This window comes from Helobdella robusta (assembly GCF_000326865.2).
Source record: "Helobdella robusta unplaced genomic scaffold HELROscaffold_4, whole genome shotgun sequence".
In the NCBI taxonomy this organism is placed as follows: Eukaryota; Metazoa; Annelida; class Clitellata; order Rhynchobdellida; family Glossiphoniidae; genus Helobdella; species Helobdella robusta.
In genome coordinates, this window is record NW_008704902.1 from 6,860,560 (window position 1) to 6,879,844 (window position 19,285).

The 19,285-nt window shown below is 33.6% G+C and overlaps 1 protein-coding gene across 1 annotated transcript in view; it reads left to right on the forward strand.

Moving 5' to 3' along the window:
- Positions 1-17,913: 17,913 nt before the first annotated feature.
- The window catches only part of HELRODRAFT_67040 (hypothetical protein), a gene marked incomplete at both ends in the record, with an annotated part of 4,504 nt that continues 3,132 nt past the window's right edge, over positions 17,914-19,285 (forward strand). The window contains one exon of the mRNA XM_009024270.1: positions 17,914-18,570. Coding sequence (XP_009022518.1) covers positions 17,914-18,570 — 657 coding nt within the window. The remainder of the gene's footprint in view (positions 18,571-19,285) is intronic.

Genomic DNA, 19,285 nt, shown 5'->3' on the forward strand with positions numbered 1-19,285 from the left:
CCGTGACGGTTAATGCATTCTGAGATTTTATGATGGTGCCAGCTAATATGAGGCAGGGTGTCTTCCAGCTTTTACAGCTTTTATATGCTTCTCTGCAGTTGCTTCAAATTGTTTGCTGGCTCGTCGTCCAATTTATCAGGATTATACTGTTGTGTAGGTGGCGATCAAATGTGTATTATATTGCAAGTTCATTGTTTTCCTCTTGGTCGCTATGATGGGTTACTTCAACCAGTGGAAAAGTAGAGACAAACCATTCTTTAGATAATATTATTTTGAAATTTAGTCTTTATTTAAATTTGTTTAAACATCTCAAAGTTCTTCCTTCATACTATCAACTTGTTTCTAAATTTGTTTTGATATTTTCTTCTACAAAGTTACATGGAATATAAAATTTACCGAGTAAAAAATTGAAAAAAAAAATTTACAAATCGGTGAAACGACTTTTGATGTTCCAGCACATCACGCTGTCCCCGTGATGGTCAGTCAAGTTTGAAACTTCGTTAATAATACTTTTGATGAGCTGCCAACAATCGCTCAGGTCTTGTGTCAGTGCAAACGATCTATCGCACTGCAATTATTATTAACATTAATAAATGAATGAATGTATGAATGAATGAATGAATGAATGAATGAATGAATGAATGAATGAATGAATGAATGAATGAATGAATGAATGAATGAATGAATGAATGAATGAATGAATGAATGAATGAATGAATGAATGAATGAATGAATGAATGAATGAATGAATGAATGAATGAATGAATGAATGAATGAATGAATGAATGAATGAATGAATGAATGAATGAATGAATGAATGAATGAATGAATGAATGAATGAATGAATGAATGAATGAATGAATGAATGAATGAATGAATGAATGAATGAACACGAACAAACGAACGAACGAACGAATGAATGAATGAACAAATGAATGAATGAATGAATAAATTAATGCATTGTTTTCGTCGAGTTGTCAGTACTAAAATGCACGCACAATTTGTCAAGCAGGTGGTGAATGCGATCAATTATTTCATTGTTACAAACATGCGCAAGTCTCAGAATGTATCATGTATCCGCTATCAGGTATCCACTTCATGTATCCGCTATCAGGTATCCACTTCATGTATCCACTATCATGTATCCCCATCATGTATCCACTGTTGTGTATCCACTATCATGTATCCACTGTTGTGTATCCACTATCATGTATCCACTGTTGTGTATCCACTATCATGTATCCACACCCACTAACGATATCAGTAGGAATTGAATTTATTATTTTCAGGAATGCTTGAAATCTTGCTTTTGTTGACTGATACCATCATTCACATCTTACAAATATTGTACATAATATTTTCCGACTATCATGTTAACCTCGTTGCAATCGTCATATTGGATTTGGATACTGAACCCACACAGCTCCGTTCATTCATTATAACGCTGCAACGAGTGTTTGTTTATTGCTTTTGTTTAATAATTTAAACGAATGAGTAACTCATTCTTAATGACTGGAGCAGTAAACTCAATCTATTCCTAATAAATAACTGAACAAATAAATAAATGAATAGATAGATTAAATTAAATAAATAAATAATAAGAAGAAACATAATGGAATTTTTTTTAGTTTTAGGATATTCACGCGCAAACTTTTGTTACAATTCATGATTTAACAAATCTGTCCAAAATTAAATTGTTTCAAATCTTTTGTTACCTACACAACTTCCGATGAAAAAGTTAGAATATAAAAATACAAAACTTGAAAACAACAAAACTGCCAACTAAGCAAACATTTGGAGACCACGTCAATAATATTCTTTCAACGGCGTCATGCTAGTGACAATCATGAAAATTCATTCGGAGTGTTGTTTATGAAATCTTATTTCAGTTCTTATTTCGTTTTTCTGCAGTTTTCATCCCAAACATTGCAGTAAAGTTCGTTGTTGTATTTGCTGGAGTGTTGAAATACTGATAACGTCGCGACCAAATAGCAGAACTTCAAGATAAGCACCGTTGAGTTGGACTTTGCCATGATCCTCATCTATTCTTTCATTAGCACTTTGTCATTATCATCATTAATTAGGCTGCCTGCGAATACATACACTCACAAAAAATTAATCCCCCCAACGAGATAACCTGATGATGACGGCAGCCTGAAGAATGGACAGCAGCACATAATGGAATGCATGGAGAGACATCTTCCTAGCATTCATCTTCGCGACCAACCAATCGTCTAGAGTAAAGAATTATTTATTGAGCTTTATTATTTTTTATCCACAAGAAGTATATTAATCCTGCCCGATGATAAAGTTTTCACAAGGTGGACTTACAGCGACGCTTCTTTTTTGGCATATTGTTTTTTTTGTTTATTAATCATTTTGAAGTATTTTTATAACATTGTCCGTTCGTGTCTAATTTTAATTCTATTTTTTACATAATTTCAAATATTTTTTTCAATTTTCATTTGTAGTTAAATTGTAAATTCTTCTCTACCTAACATAAATAGCTTTTTCAGTTGAAATTTGGCTAAAAATTTTTCTTTTTCCAAACCACAGTTAACATTGTAAAAAAATTTAATGTCTTCCAAACAAACCCTTTCAAAAATTTACACTTACTTCCCATTTTTACGTATTATGGAAATTTTATTCTTGCTTAAAATTATTAACAAATAGTAATAAATTAGTTGACAAGTTTTCTGAATTGTTACAAGAAGAACTAATTGACGAATTAAAATTAAAGTAATGTAACTGTTACAGAATAGCACACCGTACATAACAGAAATTATAGTAGCTCGAAGACTAGTCATCCGTTTAGAGCCACTCCAGTTAGAATCCTAATTTGGACAACTCGTTTTTAAAAATATTTGTCGATTCTGCCGACACTGCATTGTTATTTAAGCTGTTCAAGTGATTGAAAACTCTATTGCTGAAGAAGTTATATTTTATTGGCCCAGATCTTTCTCTGAAAAGTTATAGTTTACGACCACTTGTATATTTTTTATAAAACAATTTAAAAAACCTTGTAACCATAAATTCTTTTTTGTAGGTAATAAATATTCTCTAGTTCTACGTGTTTCCAGAGTTGTTAGGCCACATTTGACAAGTTTTTCTTCTTATTGCAGGTGTCTTAGTTCTGTGATCATCTTATCTTTGTAGCTCTTTTAACCTTTTTAAGAAATTTTGGTCTTTTTCGGAATAAAGACACCAAAACTATACGCCATAGTCTAAGTGTGGACTTACTAAGGATTTGTATAGCATTGTTACTACAACTTGAAATTGTTCTTTTAATGGTCCCAAGCATTTGATTGGCTTTTTTAGCAGCTTCTTGACATTGTCTTGATGGCTTACAATCTTGTGTAATAAAAACACCCGGGTCACGTTCATTCCCACATAGTGGCATAACTGCACTCTTTTCAACATTGAAGTTCATCTGCCAGTCTATTGACCATTGATACAATTTTTACAAGTCTTTTTTCAGCAAGGTCACGTCATTAACAATATTTACCAGAGAACACAGTCTTGTATCATCAGAACTTGAATAACCTAGAAGATATTCTACCGTCGATATCGTTTATGTACAGGGTATACAGTAGTGGTCCCAGTTTTGATCCTTGAGGTACGCCTCTATTAATATTTTTCTAATTTGAGGAGTGTTACCATATGATCACTTTTTTTGCTTATCGGATAACAATTTGTGATCCACTTGAGTACTTTACCTTTAATTCAGCAGGTTTCCAACTTCTGCGCCAATCTTTTATGGCAGGAATGGGCGAACTACGGCCTGCGGGCTGCATGCGGCCCGCGACGAGGTCTTGTTTGCAAAAAAAGTCGTCAGCCAGGCATTATGACCACAAAAAAAACTACACATCTAAAAAAAATTTTCTCCAGGGTCAAAAAAATTTGCTATTTAAGTACATATGCGGCCTTCTAAAGGTAACATAGTTCTCAATGCGGCTCTCACAGCAAAAATTTGCCCAGTCTTATGGGGAACTTTGTCAAACGCTTTCGAAAAGTCAAGAAAACCAGATCTACCAAGTTCCCTGCATTTGGTTTATCGCAAACTTCTGAATAGAAATCGAGCAGATTTGTCAAGCACAAGCGTCCTTTATTAAAATAATAAATCATGCATGAACTCCTGTGACTCAAAAACAAAAAACCCACTATAGAGCAGTATTGAAAGCTGAAATATCAAACGATCGACATGAACATTTGATACTTACTGATATTGACATGTTACTCCACACGCGCGCGCACCAGACATACAATTACAGTGGATCCATAATGCAACAAGCCTATCAATGAAATATACATTCTGAGTAAAAATAAATTAATAATCATCGAGCCAAACGAAGACAGTGTTAGAATAAATCGCTATAGTCCAATGAACTTGTATTTAGTTTTTTCGAAAATTTATTGATCTTGTTAATGATGGAAGAATGTGCTCCAGCCAGGATAGATTACTCTGTACATTGTACTTCTTGTTCGTTTCTATAGCAAAGAAAACACTTCATTCATTATATGCAATAAATATCCTTCCTTTCTTTGGTAGCAGGCAGTCTGCTGTAAAATTTAAATATTCCAATAAAAATTATCTAAAATTAATTACACATAAACATAAACTATTTTAAAAGCTGCTTCTTCCAAAGCTGCTTGTTAAATATGGCATCAACCTTTAAAATTATCTAACTTTCATAAATTTCTAAATTTTGAGATAACAAAACATTTTTTATATTTAATGGTTTTATTCGTACATCATCCAACAACTTTACATATTCATATACGTTTTTTATTTTTAATTGTTTATAAAAAGTTTGCGTTTTTTCAATTTCTTGTGAGATTAGAGACATCTACTCGCCTCCGCTTCCAGCACATTGGAATGGAAATCACTTTTTTATGAACCGCAACATGAAAATTTTAGTTCTAAAAAAGTTTTTCAATAATTTTCAAATGTTTTATTTAAATTGTCAACTTTATTAACGGTTGAAAATAATGAATAAATAAACTGTGGTGGTTCAACGAATTCCATAAATTTAAATCGCTTCATTTTGATTAGAAGCATTCACGCATTTTCTTAATTTAGTTCAAATTCAATATAAATAACATTCATTCATTTTTTGAAGTGAATAACTCAGTTGGACTGAAGTTTCAAGTGATGAACTCAGTTGGAAATTTATGAGGCAGACTGACTACGGCGAGTGTGCGGTGGCGTGTCAAGGCAACAATAAAATTTTAAGCCTCTCATTGTTAAAGCTCTAAATCTGATTAAGTCTCTTTTTTCTTTGTGCTGTTAGCCTTAAAAAATTTTTATATTTGATCGCCAAAACAAATTAAAATAGTGCTGCTTTCTGTTTTCGAATGTTATCGCTATGTCTATAATGAAAATAATTTATAATTGAAAGTGAAGCCTGAGAACAGAATGCTTCCAGATTATTCAGAACTTTGCTCATAATGGAAAAGGAATAAATTAACAAAATGTTGTTAAGACAATTAATATAAAAATGACATAGTAATAAAAAAAGATACGTATTAATACCTGAGAGCCATCAAGAAGATGGTTCGAGATTGGGATGTTCGGTGGTTTGAAAACAACAGGTGACGATGTGAACGTTTTCAAGCTTTCAATTAAATTCTCTTTCGTGATTGCATAATGAACAAGCCTGCTGATTTATTTTCAAATGATAAATGTTAACAACTCTGACGAAGTTGAGAACAACAATAAATTTTTCGACTTACAAATTTTATTCAACTGAAAATTTTAGTAATTTTATCTTCATTCAGTTTTTTAAAACTTAAACAGTCATATCGATTTTTATAAATGAATGAGTGAAATGAATGAATGAATGAATGAATGAATGAATGAATGAATGAATGAATGAATGAATGAATGAATGAATGAATGAATGAATGAATGAATGAATGAATGAATGAATGAATGAATGAATGAATGAATGAATGAATGAATGAATGAATGAATGAATGAATGAATGAATGAATGAATGAATATAAATGCTGAGAGTTTTGGGAAAGATTTTCGACGCGAATGCACGTGTGGAGTTGGCGTGCAAGTTGGTCTGACTTCCACGGGAACCACTACAATTTTGAAGCTATCATGGCGACAAACAATTTTTTACTTTTAACGAGTGAAAAAATTAACAAAAAATTATTTTCAAAATAGGAAATCTAATAAGAGATGTGTGACATTTGATCTTCTCCGTTTTGTCATTTAACAAGTTTGTTTTTTAGTCTAAGCTTAGTTTCAAATAGGAACACAAGAAATATTTTTATTATTCTATTGAAGTTGTTAATTTATTTTTCTGACAAGTGGTCATGTGTTCTGCTCTTCCGGCTAACGTTTAAAAGTGGATTGATGCTGATCTAGCGACCGTGCACCAACAGCTGCTTTGATTCTAAACTTTAAGCATGGTAGACCTTCTTCATGATCCTCATGGAACGCTATTTGTTGATGATGGAAATGAAAATGTTGCCATTCGTTATTTGATCTGGCATGAAAAGAATATACACATACTTTATAAATTTGCTTCAGAAATGATAATTTTTGCAAGATAGGGTTTGCAAATATTTAATTTTAATGACATCAACACTTTTTGCCGTTTTGAAATGTTTTGTTACCCGTCGAACCAATTAGGCCAACAACGCATTAAAATAAAAAGGTAATATCAACAAAATGTTTGAAACTGGAAATGAAATAAAATCTGCAATCACGCACGTATGAAAAAGAAACGGTCATTTGATGTTAACCAAGGAACAAAAAGTCAACATTATCAATAGAAACAAACGCGTTGGAGTGTTAACGAAGATTAAAGTGAAACAACAGCTGGTATATAACAGCAAACCAGAGCAGACCAGAGAAGATGATAATGCACAAAAAGAATAAACAAAGCAAATCTCATAGACAGACGAATATGTACAAACAACACAATAGAATGTAGGAACGCAACATTCGTATAGTGGATAATACGTTAACTGTACATGTGCATATGTACACGGGAGACAATATGTGGAACACGCATAAGTGCTTCCATAATAAATTAGACGGCCCTGTTGAAACCCTATCAACTCTTCATTACGTCCACATTAAAAACATAATGGGTATTATCGACACCGTGCTGGGCATACGATGAACGTGCAGTTGGAATGCAAGTAAGTAACATCGTTCGCCAAAACCGAGTTCAGATATCAATTGTTGAAAATTAAATAAAATGAAAAAGTGGTTTTAAAGGCACGTTGCAGAATAGAGAGACGTTGCGGTAGAATGGATACTTTATTTAAGATTATTTGAAATATTCAAGTTTTAAAAGACTCCACATGAATTTTCATCGTGTACGTAACTTGTTAGAGCAGCCAAGGACTAACATGTTAAGTGAGGTTTATTCGTTCGAAGCAGACTCATTCAAAACCACATCTGACAAGTGCATCACGTGCATGCAGAATTATTCTGCTTGCAACAACAAAAAATTGCGTGTTTGAGTCTTTTAATAGCATAGAATTGAAAATTAAACCAAACGTGTCCAAAGACGTTTAGTTTTAATGCTTAGAGTTGTTTGTGGCCGTTGAGGATGTTGAAAAAGTATACACTCTGGGGCATATGTTGGGGCTGATGAGGAAAATCATACTTCAATGAAAATCTCTTTAAATAAATAATGTCTGTAAAAAAATTTTAATTATTTTTCCCAACTTTTTAAAATCTTTCTTTCCATGAAAAACATGTTTCTAATTAGTTTTGAAACAAGCCTAAAATACAGTGTCCTGGCAGGAGTTGAGAGTCAAAGATTTTGGCCGGAGTCGGAATTTTTTGAGGGGCCCATCAGCGTCGGATATTTTCCATTTGACTGTGACGCTCTGGTAAAATATCACCAACATCGTTCGTTTAGTACCAAGGTTTCAATTCCAGTGCGGCTTTCTAACGACGAGATGAAAGAGTTTCAAAGAATGAATATTTTTCGCTCTTCTTCATCAAATTACTAAAAAATTTAAACTGAAAAATTCCCATGAAGGTTTTACGAAGTTTTTCAAATTTGCCAATTTTATCTACATAATAACATTACTCCTCTGTGTTTTCATCTACCTTGGAAAAAAGTGACTCGAGAAAAATTATTCTGGGAAACTATTTGAAAATTTTTTTCACATAAAATTTGTAATGTAACATCATCACTTATCTTCATTTGCTGCGTACGTACTTACGACGAAAAACACTGTACAAGTGTGCTGCACAGTCATGTCTGCGCCTGTTCAACTCTGCCCCATTTACTCTAAACTCCCAAATAATGAAATTTATTGATTGATCGATTGTTTGATCGATTGATTTTGATTGAAAATTTTATTTTTATGAAAGAGCAGAAGCAAGAGTTGCACAAAACAACGTTGCGTTGTTCCACGCGCTGCAAAAAATGTCAACTACACAAAGCCAACTTACGCCATTTCATATCAAACAATTTAAAAATTTTACAAACCAAATGAGATCGTCAAAAGAGAAAGGAAAAATAACCAAACGTCAAATGTGGAGAGCACGTGAGAGGTCTCCAATAATTCAAACTCAAAAAAATTAAACATGCAAGTCTGAGAGCAAAATAATTTGAAAAAGAAACGAATGTACAACAAACCACGTGGACGTAAATATGAAAAGAGAATATTAATATATAAATAATGCTGAACACTCATGCCTGTCATACAAATTTAATACATTTCAAAATATTCAATTCGTGTCTAGCTTAAAGGAACTCCTCAAACATACATTTACATAAATATCTGGTGGTTATGCACTTTTGAGTTGCGTGGAACGCGTTGAAACAACTTCCCTCTCAGTCAACGAGAAGGGTTCTTAAATAAAAAGTGCAACGTTTATCCGTTCGAAGTAGCTGGATTAGTTTTAATTTATTATGAAGATTATCTATTTATTACTTTAACTACATTAGTGACGCACACCGCACCACATCCCCCACCCTCTTCCCTTTCACACCATCAGCCACATTTCCCACAATCATCGCCACTCCATCCATCCCATCCCCAAAGCATGTGAGACCCTCTCACAAAAGATTGTGCCGCTCGTTAATGAACATGACTGTCTTTAGTGCTGTCTGCTGAAATTTTTCAGCTTGTATCTACTTGTGAAATTAATTTGATTTTATTTGATTAATAATAAAAGTAAGCAATTTTACAATAGCCGTTATCTTTATTTTTATGAAATTAACTATTGGTTTAGGTAGAAATGTTTGCCAAAATAAAATTTGTCACACATTTCGTAAAACTGGGAAGGTTTAAAGAGCAATTATTGACACCGTATAAAGTTTTGAAACCGAAGCAAGCCCTCCTTGCAAGGTGTAAATTCTGACTTAACGACGATGTGCATTGCTTCTTTGTTAACTATGTACCAACGCGTACGGTGTGGCTGGTACATTCGTAGGCAGGATTATTATTTTATTTCAATTTTGTAACCGGTTGCAGTGTTGTTTGTTCACTGTGCTGTATGTTCTGTTGTTGTTAGTGTTGTCTGTTGTTGTTTGTTATTGTTGTTGTTATCTTAAATTGAAATTTTGTTAAAAAAATATTGTTTTGATGTTTTCATGTGCATTTATTAGAATGTAGAGCTTCATGTTACATGTTGATTGAATGGTGGTAAGAATGCGGTTAAAAGCTTTTAAAACATTGATTTGAAATCTTTCCCAAAACTCTCAGCATTTATATTCATTCATTCATTCGTTCGTTCGTTCGTTCGTTCGTTCGTTCGTTCGTTCGTTCGTTCGTTCGTTCGTTCATTCATTCATTCATTCATTCATTCATTGGGAAGATGGAGAGATGGAAAGATGTGAGGACCGGGAGGAGGCAAAACGTTTCAACTTCTGTCAGCAGAAGAAACAATTATAAACAAAATTTAATTTAATAAATTTTTAAAGCAAAAGCGAATTGAAAACATTTATATCCTTCGTTACTTTTTAAAATTATGATTGCATTGAAACTTGGATGCCTGGATTATTTAATAATTGTTGATAATAGAATTTTTGTTTAAATTACCACAGCAAATTGAATTCAAAACTTCAATCAAGCAACAGTTTGGATTCAAATCGCACCTCCAGTGCACACTTCGAAATAAGATTCAGTTAGAGACGAATTCATTCACCAGTGAACAATTTTTTGAGTTTCTAAAATACTTTTGACTTTTTGTCATGGAATTAAAGTTAAATGTGGGTGTTATCGATCGGCAGCATACATATTTAATATCCTATATACATATAAAATTCCTTTGTTCTAACGTGAAAATATCAAAATAGAGTTTTTAGATCTGTCTTTGAATTCACTGTATTCACCATGTTGTCCAGTTTCTAATTATGCATATGATTGTTTGGTTCAGTATGAATTTTTCTGTCAACATCCTTATTAAAATGGCCGTGTACACATTGGCGGAAAAATTTTTAAAGTTGAATGTCAGAGTATGGAAGAGATTATTTGCACGTGTCAATCATTCTACGCTACGCCATCTTACTTATCTTACTCCTTCACGTTCTTACATTTTACAATTTTACTTCCTGAATGAAAACATTTTTCGTTTTCACTTCTTCTTACGTACTCAATTTCTTCTTACGTTCCACATCTTCACCACCTCTATCGTTTCCAAATTGCTACGTTTTAGATAGCTACATTTTATGTAAATCTTACAGGCTTTCTAACATATTCTTACAGGCTTTCTGCCGTTCTAACATATCCTTAAATTTTGCCTCCCTACAACTGCATTACATTTCCACATTATATATCGTTACATCGTTACATCTCAACATCTAACTACCTAACCGTTTTGCATCGAACATTGATACAACATACTACATTCATGTACAACATGTACTGAATGATACCCTCTGTTGAGAGCCTTGAATTTAGTTGGATGTCGAAGCGATTACAGGAGAAAATAAATCACAATACGCAATCACCATCATCTATAAACTGGAAATTATTGTAGCAAAAATTTTAAATCCAAATATATATATATATATCCAAATTTAAATCAGACGGACATTTATACCAGTAATAAATTACACCCATTTAATTCCATTTTCAAAGCGTTTTAAAATTTTGTGGTTCTATGGAAATGGTTTCAGCGTTTGTAATAAATTTATAATTGAAATTGTAGAACCATCGGATACCACTATTTACTATGAATTGCTCTTCAAAAGGAGACATTCTGTCGTCCTATATTATGCAAATTTATTTTTTAACGTACAAATAATTAATTTTTTTAAAATTAAAACTTCGAAAGAAGTGAGAATATTTGTTAACGTGCACTGTTAACGCATTCTCTGTTTTTATAAATTTAATTATTTTGCTTGATTTTATGAAAAAAATCACATTTGAGACCAGTTTCCATTCAGAAATTTATTCTAACACGAATGTCATTCATTGATCAATTTATGAAATTTAAGCTTTGGAAAACTTCACCATTAAATAAAATACCACTACTTCGTTTTGATGAGGAATGTGGGGATGTGCGGACTGATTGCCATGGATAAAATTATTCTTAATGAGAAGTTTGGCACGTTTTGTTCATTAAAACCCATTATTAACATCAAAAAAATTTTAAATTTCACTATATGAATTTCAATTCTTGACACAATCTCCACAAAAAAAAACAAATATTTTATTTGTTTAATTGCTTACAATCATTATTTAAGCACCAGTAATTTAAAATGATGTATTACATATTCACTTTTTTTGAAAGTTTTAAAAATTTTCTAAAAGAGAAAGTGCACTTTGTCATTAGAGTTTGAAAATGATGAGATGATTTAATGTAGTTAAAAATAGAGCGCCTCACCATGAAACTCGATACATCACATGATCGCCCAGCCACACTCTCCGATTAACAACGTTAAAACATGGCGGCGCATCTCGTGCTCGGCTGTGCGGCTTCCCACTGAAACATTTTTCGTGTTTTTATTTTTTCAATATTTGCCTCGTGCTTTTCTTGTTCATATCTTTATTTGTTTATTTTTTATCAATTCGTTTGATTATTTTTATCCATTTGCATTGGGCGATGTGTTTCCATGCTTTATTATTTATGAAAGTGGAATGGGAGTTTGCTACTGATGCAAATAATAAGTCATCAGGAAAAATGTATCCAGCTTCCATGTTCAACAACTAACAACTATTCTGCTTCAATGCGCTTTTCTTTCAGTTTTCAGGCTGATTTTATTTCTATGAACATATTGGAATAAAAATAAATCAGAAACACTACCACTGGAATGTATTCATTTGGAAAATGTTTTTCATCCAGATATAAAATTGTATTTAGGTTCAGATGGCATCTCGTCAATGTCCTGATGCGAGTATTAAATTCTGAATTAAAATTTTAAGCTAATTAAAGTACAGATGACTTTTTGTTTTTTTAAGCGATGGGTTGATTTTTAAATTATTCATTTTGAAACATTGTAAGACTTGATTTTAACTGAGTTCATGCACCTGAGCGCGTATTATTTGCAATGAAAACGTATTTCAGTTTTAATAGTTAATTCATTTCTAGAAGTGTTGAGAACAAAAATTTGAATTTTGATAAAAAATACTTTGAAATAAATTTTAGTTCAATTATAGACAGCACAAATCATGAAATGAATAAATTCTTGAATGAGACATTTTAAAAAATTCATTAAACGCAAAAAATTTGTTTTTCAAATGAACGAAGAGCTCGTAGAGAAGGGTCACAAACATGAACTGCAAGTTTTCGTTGGATCCTCAAATAATTCAACATCACAAGAACTGAACTTCACGCTCATCTTAAAATATTTTCATCAATTTGACCCTTCCATAAATATTTCCAATCTTTTTTTGTTTGACTTTGTTATTAAATTAATAGTGACCTTTCTGTACCTTAGTGACCTTAGTGGTACAGGTCACCTAGTCCTATTTCGCAGTAACCTGGTTTGAATATGACAAGAAGATTTCCGTCCATCACATGCCTTGTATTAATACGCGATGTTTGTGGCGTGCTGTTGATTCCTCGGAGCCTTGGAAGGGTGTAATTGACCTTTAACCTATTCTAATCAGTGGACAGATTCCTGAAAAAAGTAAAAATAGTCATAGGATATTCATTTTATTGAATAAATTAAACAAATGTCTTCTACAGATAGCCAGCTTTGCCATTAATAATTCAATCTAATTATTGTTAAAACTTCAAAAGTGCGTATCCACCATTATATGTCGATAGTAGAAATATTGTGCTGCTGTCGTAAGGTGCCGACCGTCTGAGTGGGAGGGCTGCAGAAAATGTGTGTTCGTGTTTTCAGTGCTAATGAGAAACTAACAGAAGATCCATGATCGAAACTAACAGAAGATTCATGATCGACAACATTTTAAAAAAAAAACCATGAATTGTTCCTTGCGCTTCTCCAGTTTATTACATATTCAGCACTGTTGCATCTGTGGTCTCATAGACACATTAGAAAATTACCGTTAGAAAATTCAAAAAAATGTTCGTACAAGCAAAACAAATATAAAAAATTATTAACTCACTGAAATGTAATGTGAATGCAAAACAAACACATTACGTTGGATCTTCTAATAATTTTTTTTGCCAGTGTAAAAGAAGAAATTTTTAAAATAGTTTACATGAAACCTTCAGAGCAACAACCGCTCATAACGTTTGTTGGACAGTATCAATTAATAATATTCAATTAAATTTTATTGAAAAACAATCTGCTCATTAAATTCTTTAAACAAAATAAAAAACGTATAAATTGAAAAAATGGACTACAATTGAAAATATTCGTTGTTGTTGCTACTGCTGCTGCTATTGTTGTTGTTGTTGATGATGATGATACTGTTGTTGTTGATGATGATGATACTGTTGTTGTTGATGATGATAATATTGTTGTTGTTGTTGATGATGATATTGTTGTTGTTGTTGATGATGATGATACTGTTGTTGTTGATGATGATGATACTGTTGTTGTTGATGATGATAATATTGTTGTTGTTGATGATGATGATATTGTTGTTGTTGCTACTGCTGCTGTTGTTGTTGTTGATGATGATGATACTTTTGTTTTTGTTGATGATGATGATATTGTTGTTGTCGTTGCTGCTATTGTTGATGTATAATGGTTGTTGCTACAGTTTCAATGAGGTTGTTTATGATTTTTTTTTATTTTTCTGCAGGAAGTGAAAGATTTAGAGGGTGAATGTGACCTGATCTGAAGCAGGTATTAATGGGAAGGAAGGCTTGAGGTCCCATGTGCATTTTCATCCCTCTCTCGTCTACCTTGATGTACATATTTTTCAAGGATCAACACAAATTCGCAAGTGGTGATCACGCGTTGGCGATAAAACATTTCGTTCAAACCGGAAAAACATGACAATTTGGATTTATAGCGACAAGAAAAATTTTCAAGTTAGTTTATTATGCAAATGGTTTTAACTTGAAAAATAAAAAACAGCGGTTGCCATTTTGAGTACGTATGGAACACCATCTCTTACTACGACCAAAGGTGCATTTTCGTGAACACCTAACTCGTCTTGGGTTTTATTGGACTTATCATTAGCCCAAGTTGAATCTTAGAAATGGAACACGTAGGACCTTCTCTATAAGACTAATATGTATGCGTGTGTGAGCTATGTGCGAGTATGTGTGTGACGCAACATCATTAGTTATAGGACAAGAAAATACAAACAGATGGTAAACTAAGGAAGAAACAACTGCATGATTGTGGAATGAAATAGGAGCACGCAGTGGAAACATTCCTCATGTTCATCATTTAGCCTGGAAGGCCTGCAGCGGTTGGCTCACAGTGTCCATCACAATTCACAATTAGCACACGACATTCATCAGATAATTTACTCTGGACAACATCTTTCTCTGCATCTTCCGTCCACTAATTTAAAACGCAAATTTAGCAAATGGAAACACGAGGTCAGCACACAGGCATCCGTGCATGGGCGTGTGACGCTTTTGTTTTCCAACATTTTGGAAACATCGAATCACTATTCACCAATCTATTTTCACTTAAACACGTTGATGAAACTCATTCGCTTTCTTCAGAATGTTTGTATAATATTAATCTTTCCCTCAATTGATTTGCTGAAAATGTTACTGAATTATGTAATATTATAAAACAATAATAACACATTTTTAAATTGCATTTACATTATTTTAGAGTTCTTTTCGTATGTCATGGTTAAATGTCTGCAGTTGAAAACATCAGTTGAAAATAATCTCCTCTAAACCTTAAAAGTTTAAAAATCAACCAAAAAAAGTAGATGATGTCTAATTGGTATTTTGGATTAGATCCCAAAAATTCAGCCCTGCAGTGTGAGGGGGCAGGAAGCAGACCGCACCCCCCACATTCCAGCATTTCATTCTTCTTCATTCGGTAGTCACCAACAAAAAGCCACGCATCTTTCCGGCCATAAATCATCCCCACAACAAACCAAAACAGCCGTTACAGAGCTTATGCACGAGCAATTTGTTAAATGAAGCGTTGACAACCACAAAAAAACACTAACTCACATTAGAAAATACTCTAACAACAACGATACAACAACAACAACGACACAACAACGACGACAACAAACAAAAATATAAAAAGTAACATAATAGCAGCAGCAACAATACGAGCAACAAAAATTACAGACAACAGCGTCAAATTCATCGTCTTTAAAATGCACTAGAATGTTTTATGAGATAAAAATTTGCGAAATTGTAACAGTTTTATTGTTATCAGTGCATTGACATATAGATGCAGTAAATGTATAATATATACAATATGCTGTAATGTTTAATGCCGCAGTCCTTGGAAGCTTCTGTTAACCAAGATAAAAGTTATCATCGTTCAGAAGTGTATGCACTTGCTTCATCTGCTGATATGAATTCAAACTTCATAAATAAAATTACCACACAAAATTGAAGTTTTATTTAAAAAAAACCAACTCCCGTTCCTCGTTGAAATGGCACTTGGATGAGTTCGTTTGTTTCAAAGTTTGAAAATGTTAATCCGAATCTAACGGACAATAACTTTCGGCACCAGCTATTCAATATGTTTCATTCCGAATAGAGCCATTAAACATGCAGCTTAGGAGAGCTTATTAAAATGCAAATAAAAATCAGATGATGGCATTAATGCACTGAACAACATGCAACCGCCCATTTCAATCAACGTGCTGATGGCATGAAACAAACATTATACTGCTAATAATAATATATGTAGTTGTGTGTGTGTGTGTGTGTGTGTGTGTGGGTGGGTGGGTGAGTGGGCTGGTGGATGGTTGTGTGGGTGTGTATTAAATTACTTCGTTGGCATTAATCATTGTTAACATTTTGATGTTGTTGAAAATGATTTTTTTAATTATAAAAATAACAAAGTACAATAAAATAGCAGCAATCACAACAACAAAAGCAGCAGCGATAGCAGCAGCAGCGACAGCAGCAACAACAGCGACAACAGCAGCAGCGACAGCAGCGACAACAGCGACACGTAGCACAAGACGAACAGAAGAGAGCGAGCAAAGGAATAATTACAAGGATGTCTTCTCCTTGTTTATAGTTGTGTGATCGATGACTCGCTTCTATATTATTTCGCATTATCACGCCTCGGAATGACGGAAGCAAGATAATGACGTCAGAGCAGCCATCTTGTTATGCACAATCAAGTGATGAGAGAAAAAAGCAAACAAGTGGTGTGAAAGAAAAATGGACAGATGGATGGATGGATGGATGAATGGATGGATGGATGGATGGATGGATGGATGGATGGATGGATGGATGGATGGATGAATGGATGGATGGATGGATGGATGGATGAATGGATGGATGGATGGATGGATGGATGGACGGATGGATGGACGGATGGATGGATGGATAGATGCATTGATGGATGAATAGATGGATTGCGACAAATCGTATTGAGAAACTTCATTTTGAATTACACACATTTTCAGTGCCCTTTTAATTTTGTCTAGAAAGCATTTTTGTGTAACGCATGCTTGTTGATCATTTATTTCTATTTTCAGTTTTTAAAAAAATTTAGATAAAAACAAAAAGAATAAAACCAATATTGGAAAATATCACAAAATATATTTATTATTTATTAAAGTTAGCGCATACAATTAGAACAAAATTTCCAACAGTTGATGTAGTAAGAAAATTGTATGGCCAGCTCATTAATCAGTCTTGTCAATGCACCACAGGATATCAATAAGATAATCAGAGGCAGTAGCGATAGAACTACGTAGCGATAGAACTACGTAGCAATGGCAAAAGTATGCAGTGGTGATGTTATCATGCGAGGATGAATTAACTTCGAAGGCGGTGACTATATAACTGAGTCAGTTGCTACAAGTTAACAGCAATTGGGTAGGATGCAAGAATATGTTAATGAAGTTTGGGAAGTTGATGAGGTTAAAAAAGTTTCAAAAATAGCTTTGAAATATAAAATGTTTTAAGCAGAATCATAAAAAAGCTAAACAATCAGCAGATAATTTTAAATGATAGAAAAAATTTTCATACATCTACCTTGACTTTGCAAATTTTTTTCGTACAAATGACAACAAAAAATTTTTTCGAGTATCAAACTTTAAAATTTTTATCTGTAAGTGCTTAAGTTAAGCTGTACTATTTGAAATGTTCTCAAAAGCGATTTTTGGATAATCATTTATTTTATTGTTCAGAAAAGTATGTTTTTTTATTAAAATCTTGAAATATTCAAGAAATGATTCAAATTAGATTTTTACCATGTGAATAAACATTTCTTTACAGGAACATCTAACGAAATGGGTTCAATGTGCAGTTTGACGCGGGAACCAAGTCCTGACGAAGATTGGTTGTGGGAGGAAAACCCAACTTTCGTTTTCCTTAATAACACAGTAAACGTTTCTGACTTTGAAAATATTCTTCTAACAATGAAGTTTTGTAGAAATTCTTCGATGAAATTTGAACTTGCTACTGAAATTTCGTTGATAGGAGCTTACTTGATGCTCATATTGTTCGGAGCTTTCGGCAACGGTTTAGTGTGCTACGTTGTTCTGGCCAATTGCCACATGCGAACTCCCAGGAACCTGCTTATATTGAATCTTGCCACCTCAGATTTGATTCTTTGCGTCTTCACGCAGCCATTCAACTTATTGAAAGCATCAACCAAAACGTGGAGACTAGGAGCGGTCATGTGCAAATTGGTTCCGATGACTGCAGGCACAAACGTTTTCGTATCAACTTTCAGCATAACAGCCATTGCTCTTGATCGCTTTCGTCTAATTGTAAGGCCCACAGATAAGGATCTTCTGTTGCAGCCGATGTGGTCTGCTGCCGTTCTTTTGTGTATTTGGATGTTTTCGCTGCTCCTCGCTAGTCCATCTTTGATTTTAAACATTATCAAACACAATAAAGAAGCTGTACCGTGGCTCTGTTTGAATGAAATATGCCTCGAAGACCCCGAATATGCCAGATTGAAATCTGCTTACTCCGTTGTGTCAATGTTGATTCAATACATTCTGCCTATCATCGTACTATCTGTGGCGCATGCACGCATATGCAACAAGTTACAACATCGAATGAACAATTCAACACAAATGCAACCTTTCAGTGTTTCCCAGCCCAACAATTTTTATAAACAGCAACAAAGACCGTTGCATCGCAACCAATTGATTCAATCCTCCACTCAGCCCATGAACATTAGCAACCAGAAAAACACTTTAATGAAACCTGAGCAGAACGTCCTTTTGTTACAAAAACAACCAAATCAAGTGCAACAATCATCAACAACGAGTGCAACATCAGCAACAACAAAGTTGGGAACAGTTTCAACAAATCAAACTGATTCTAGTTTCAAAAACAACATCTCTATTGCGCCATCACTTGAAGCAACAACGAAACCAAATTTGTCTGGGGAGGTAATTAGCCTAACATTACCGACATCGTCAAAATCGTCAACAGCTACGGCGAAACCCAAATCATTGGAGACATGGAAGGATTCCAACTTGTTGACAGCCACATCAGCGTCCAACACACTTGATGCATCCAGTCATGAAAAAAATCTGTCAGCGGTACAAGGAAATCATTCCGAAGTTTGTCTCTTGCATGATCAATCATTTACACGCTATTGAAATATTATCGACATTTTTTGACCCACTGTTATTTATCATTGTTCTTGAAAATAAGTACAGCGTGCTAGTATGTGTGTGTGTGTGTGTGTGTGTGTGTGTGTGTGTGTGTGTGTGCGTGTGTGTAAGTATGTGTGTGTGTGCGTGTGTATGTGTCCATTAAACCCAAACATTTACTATTTTTAAATTTCAGCAAATT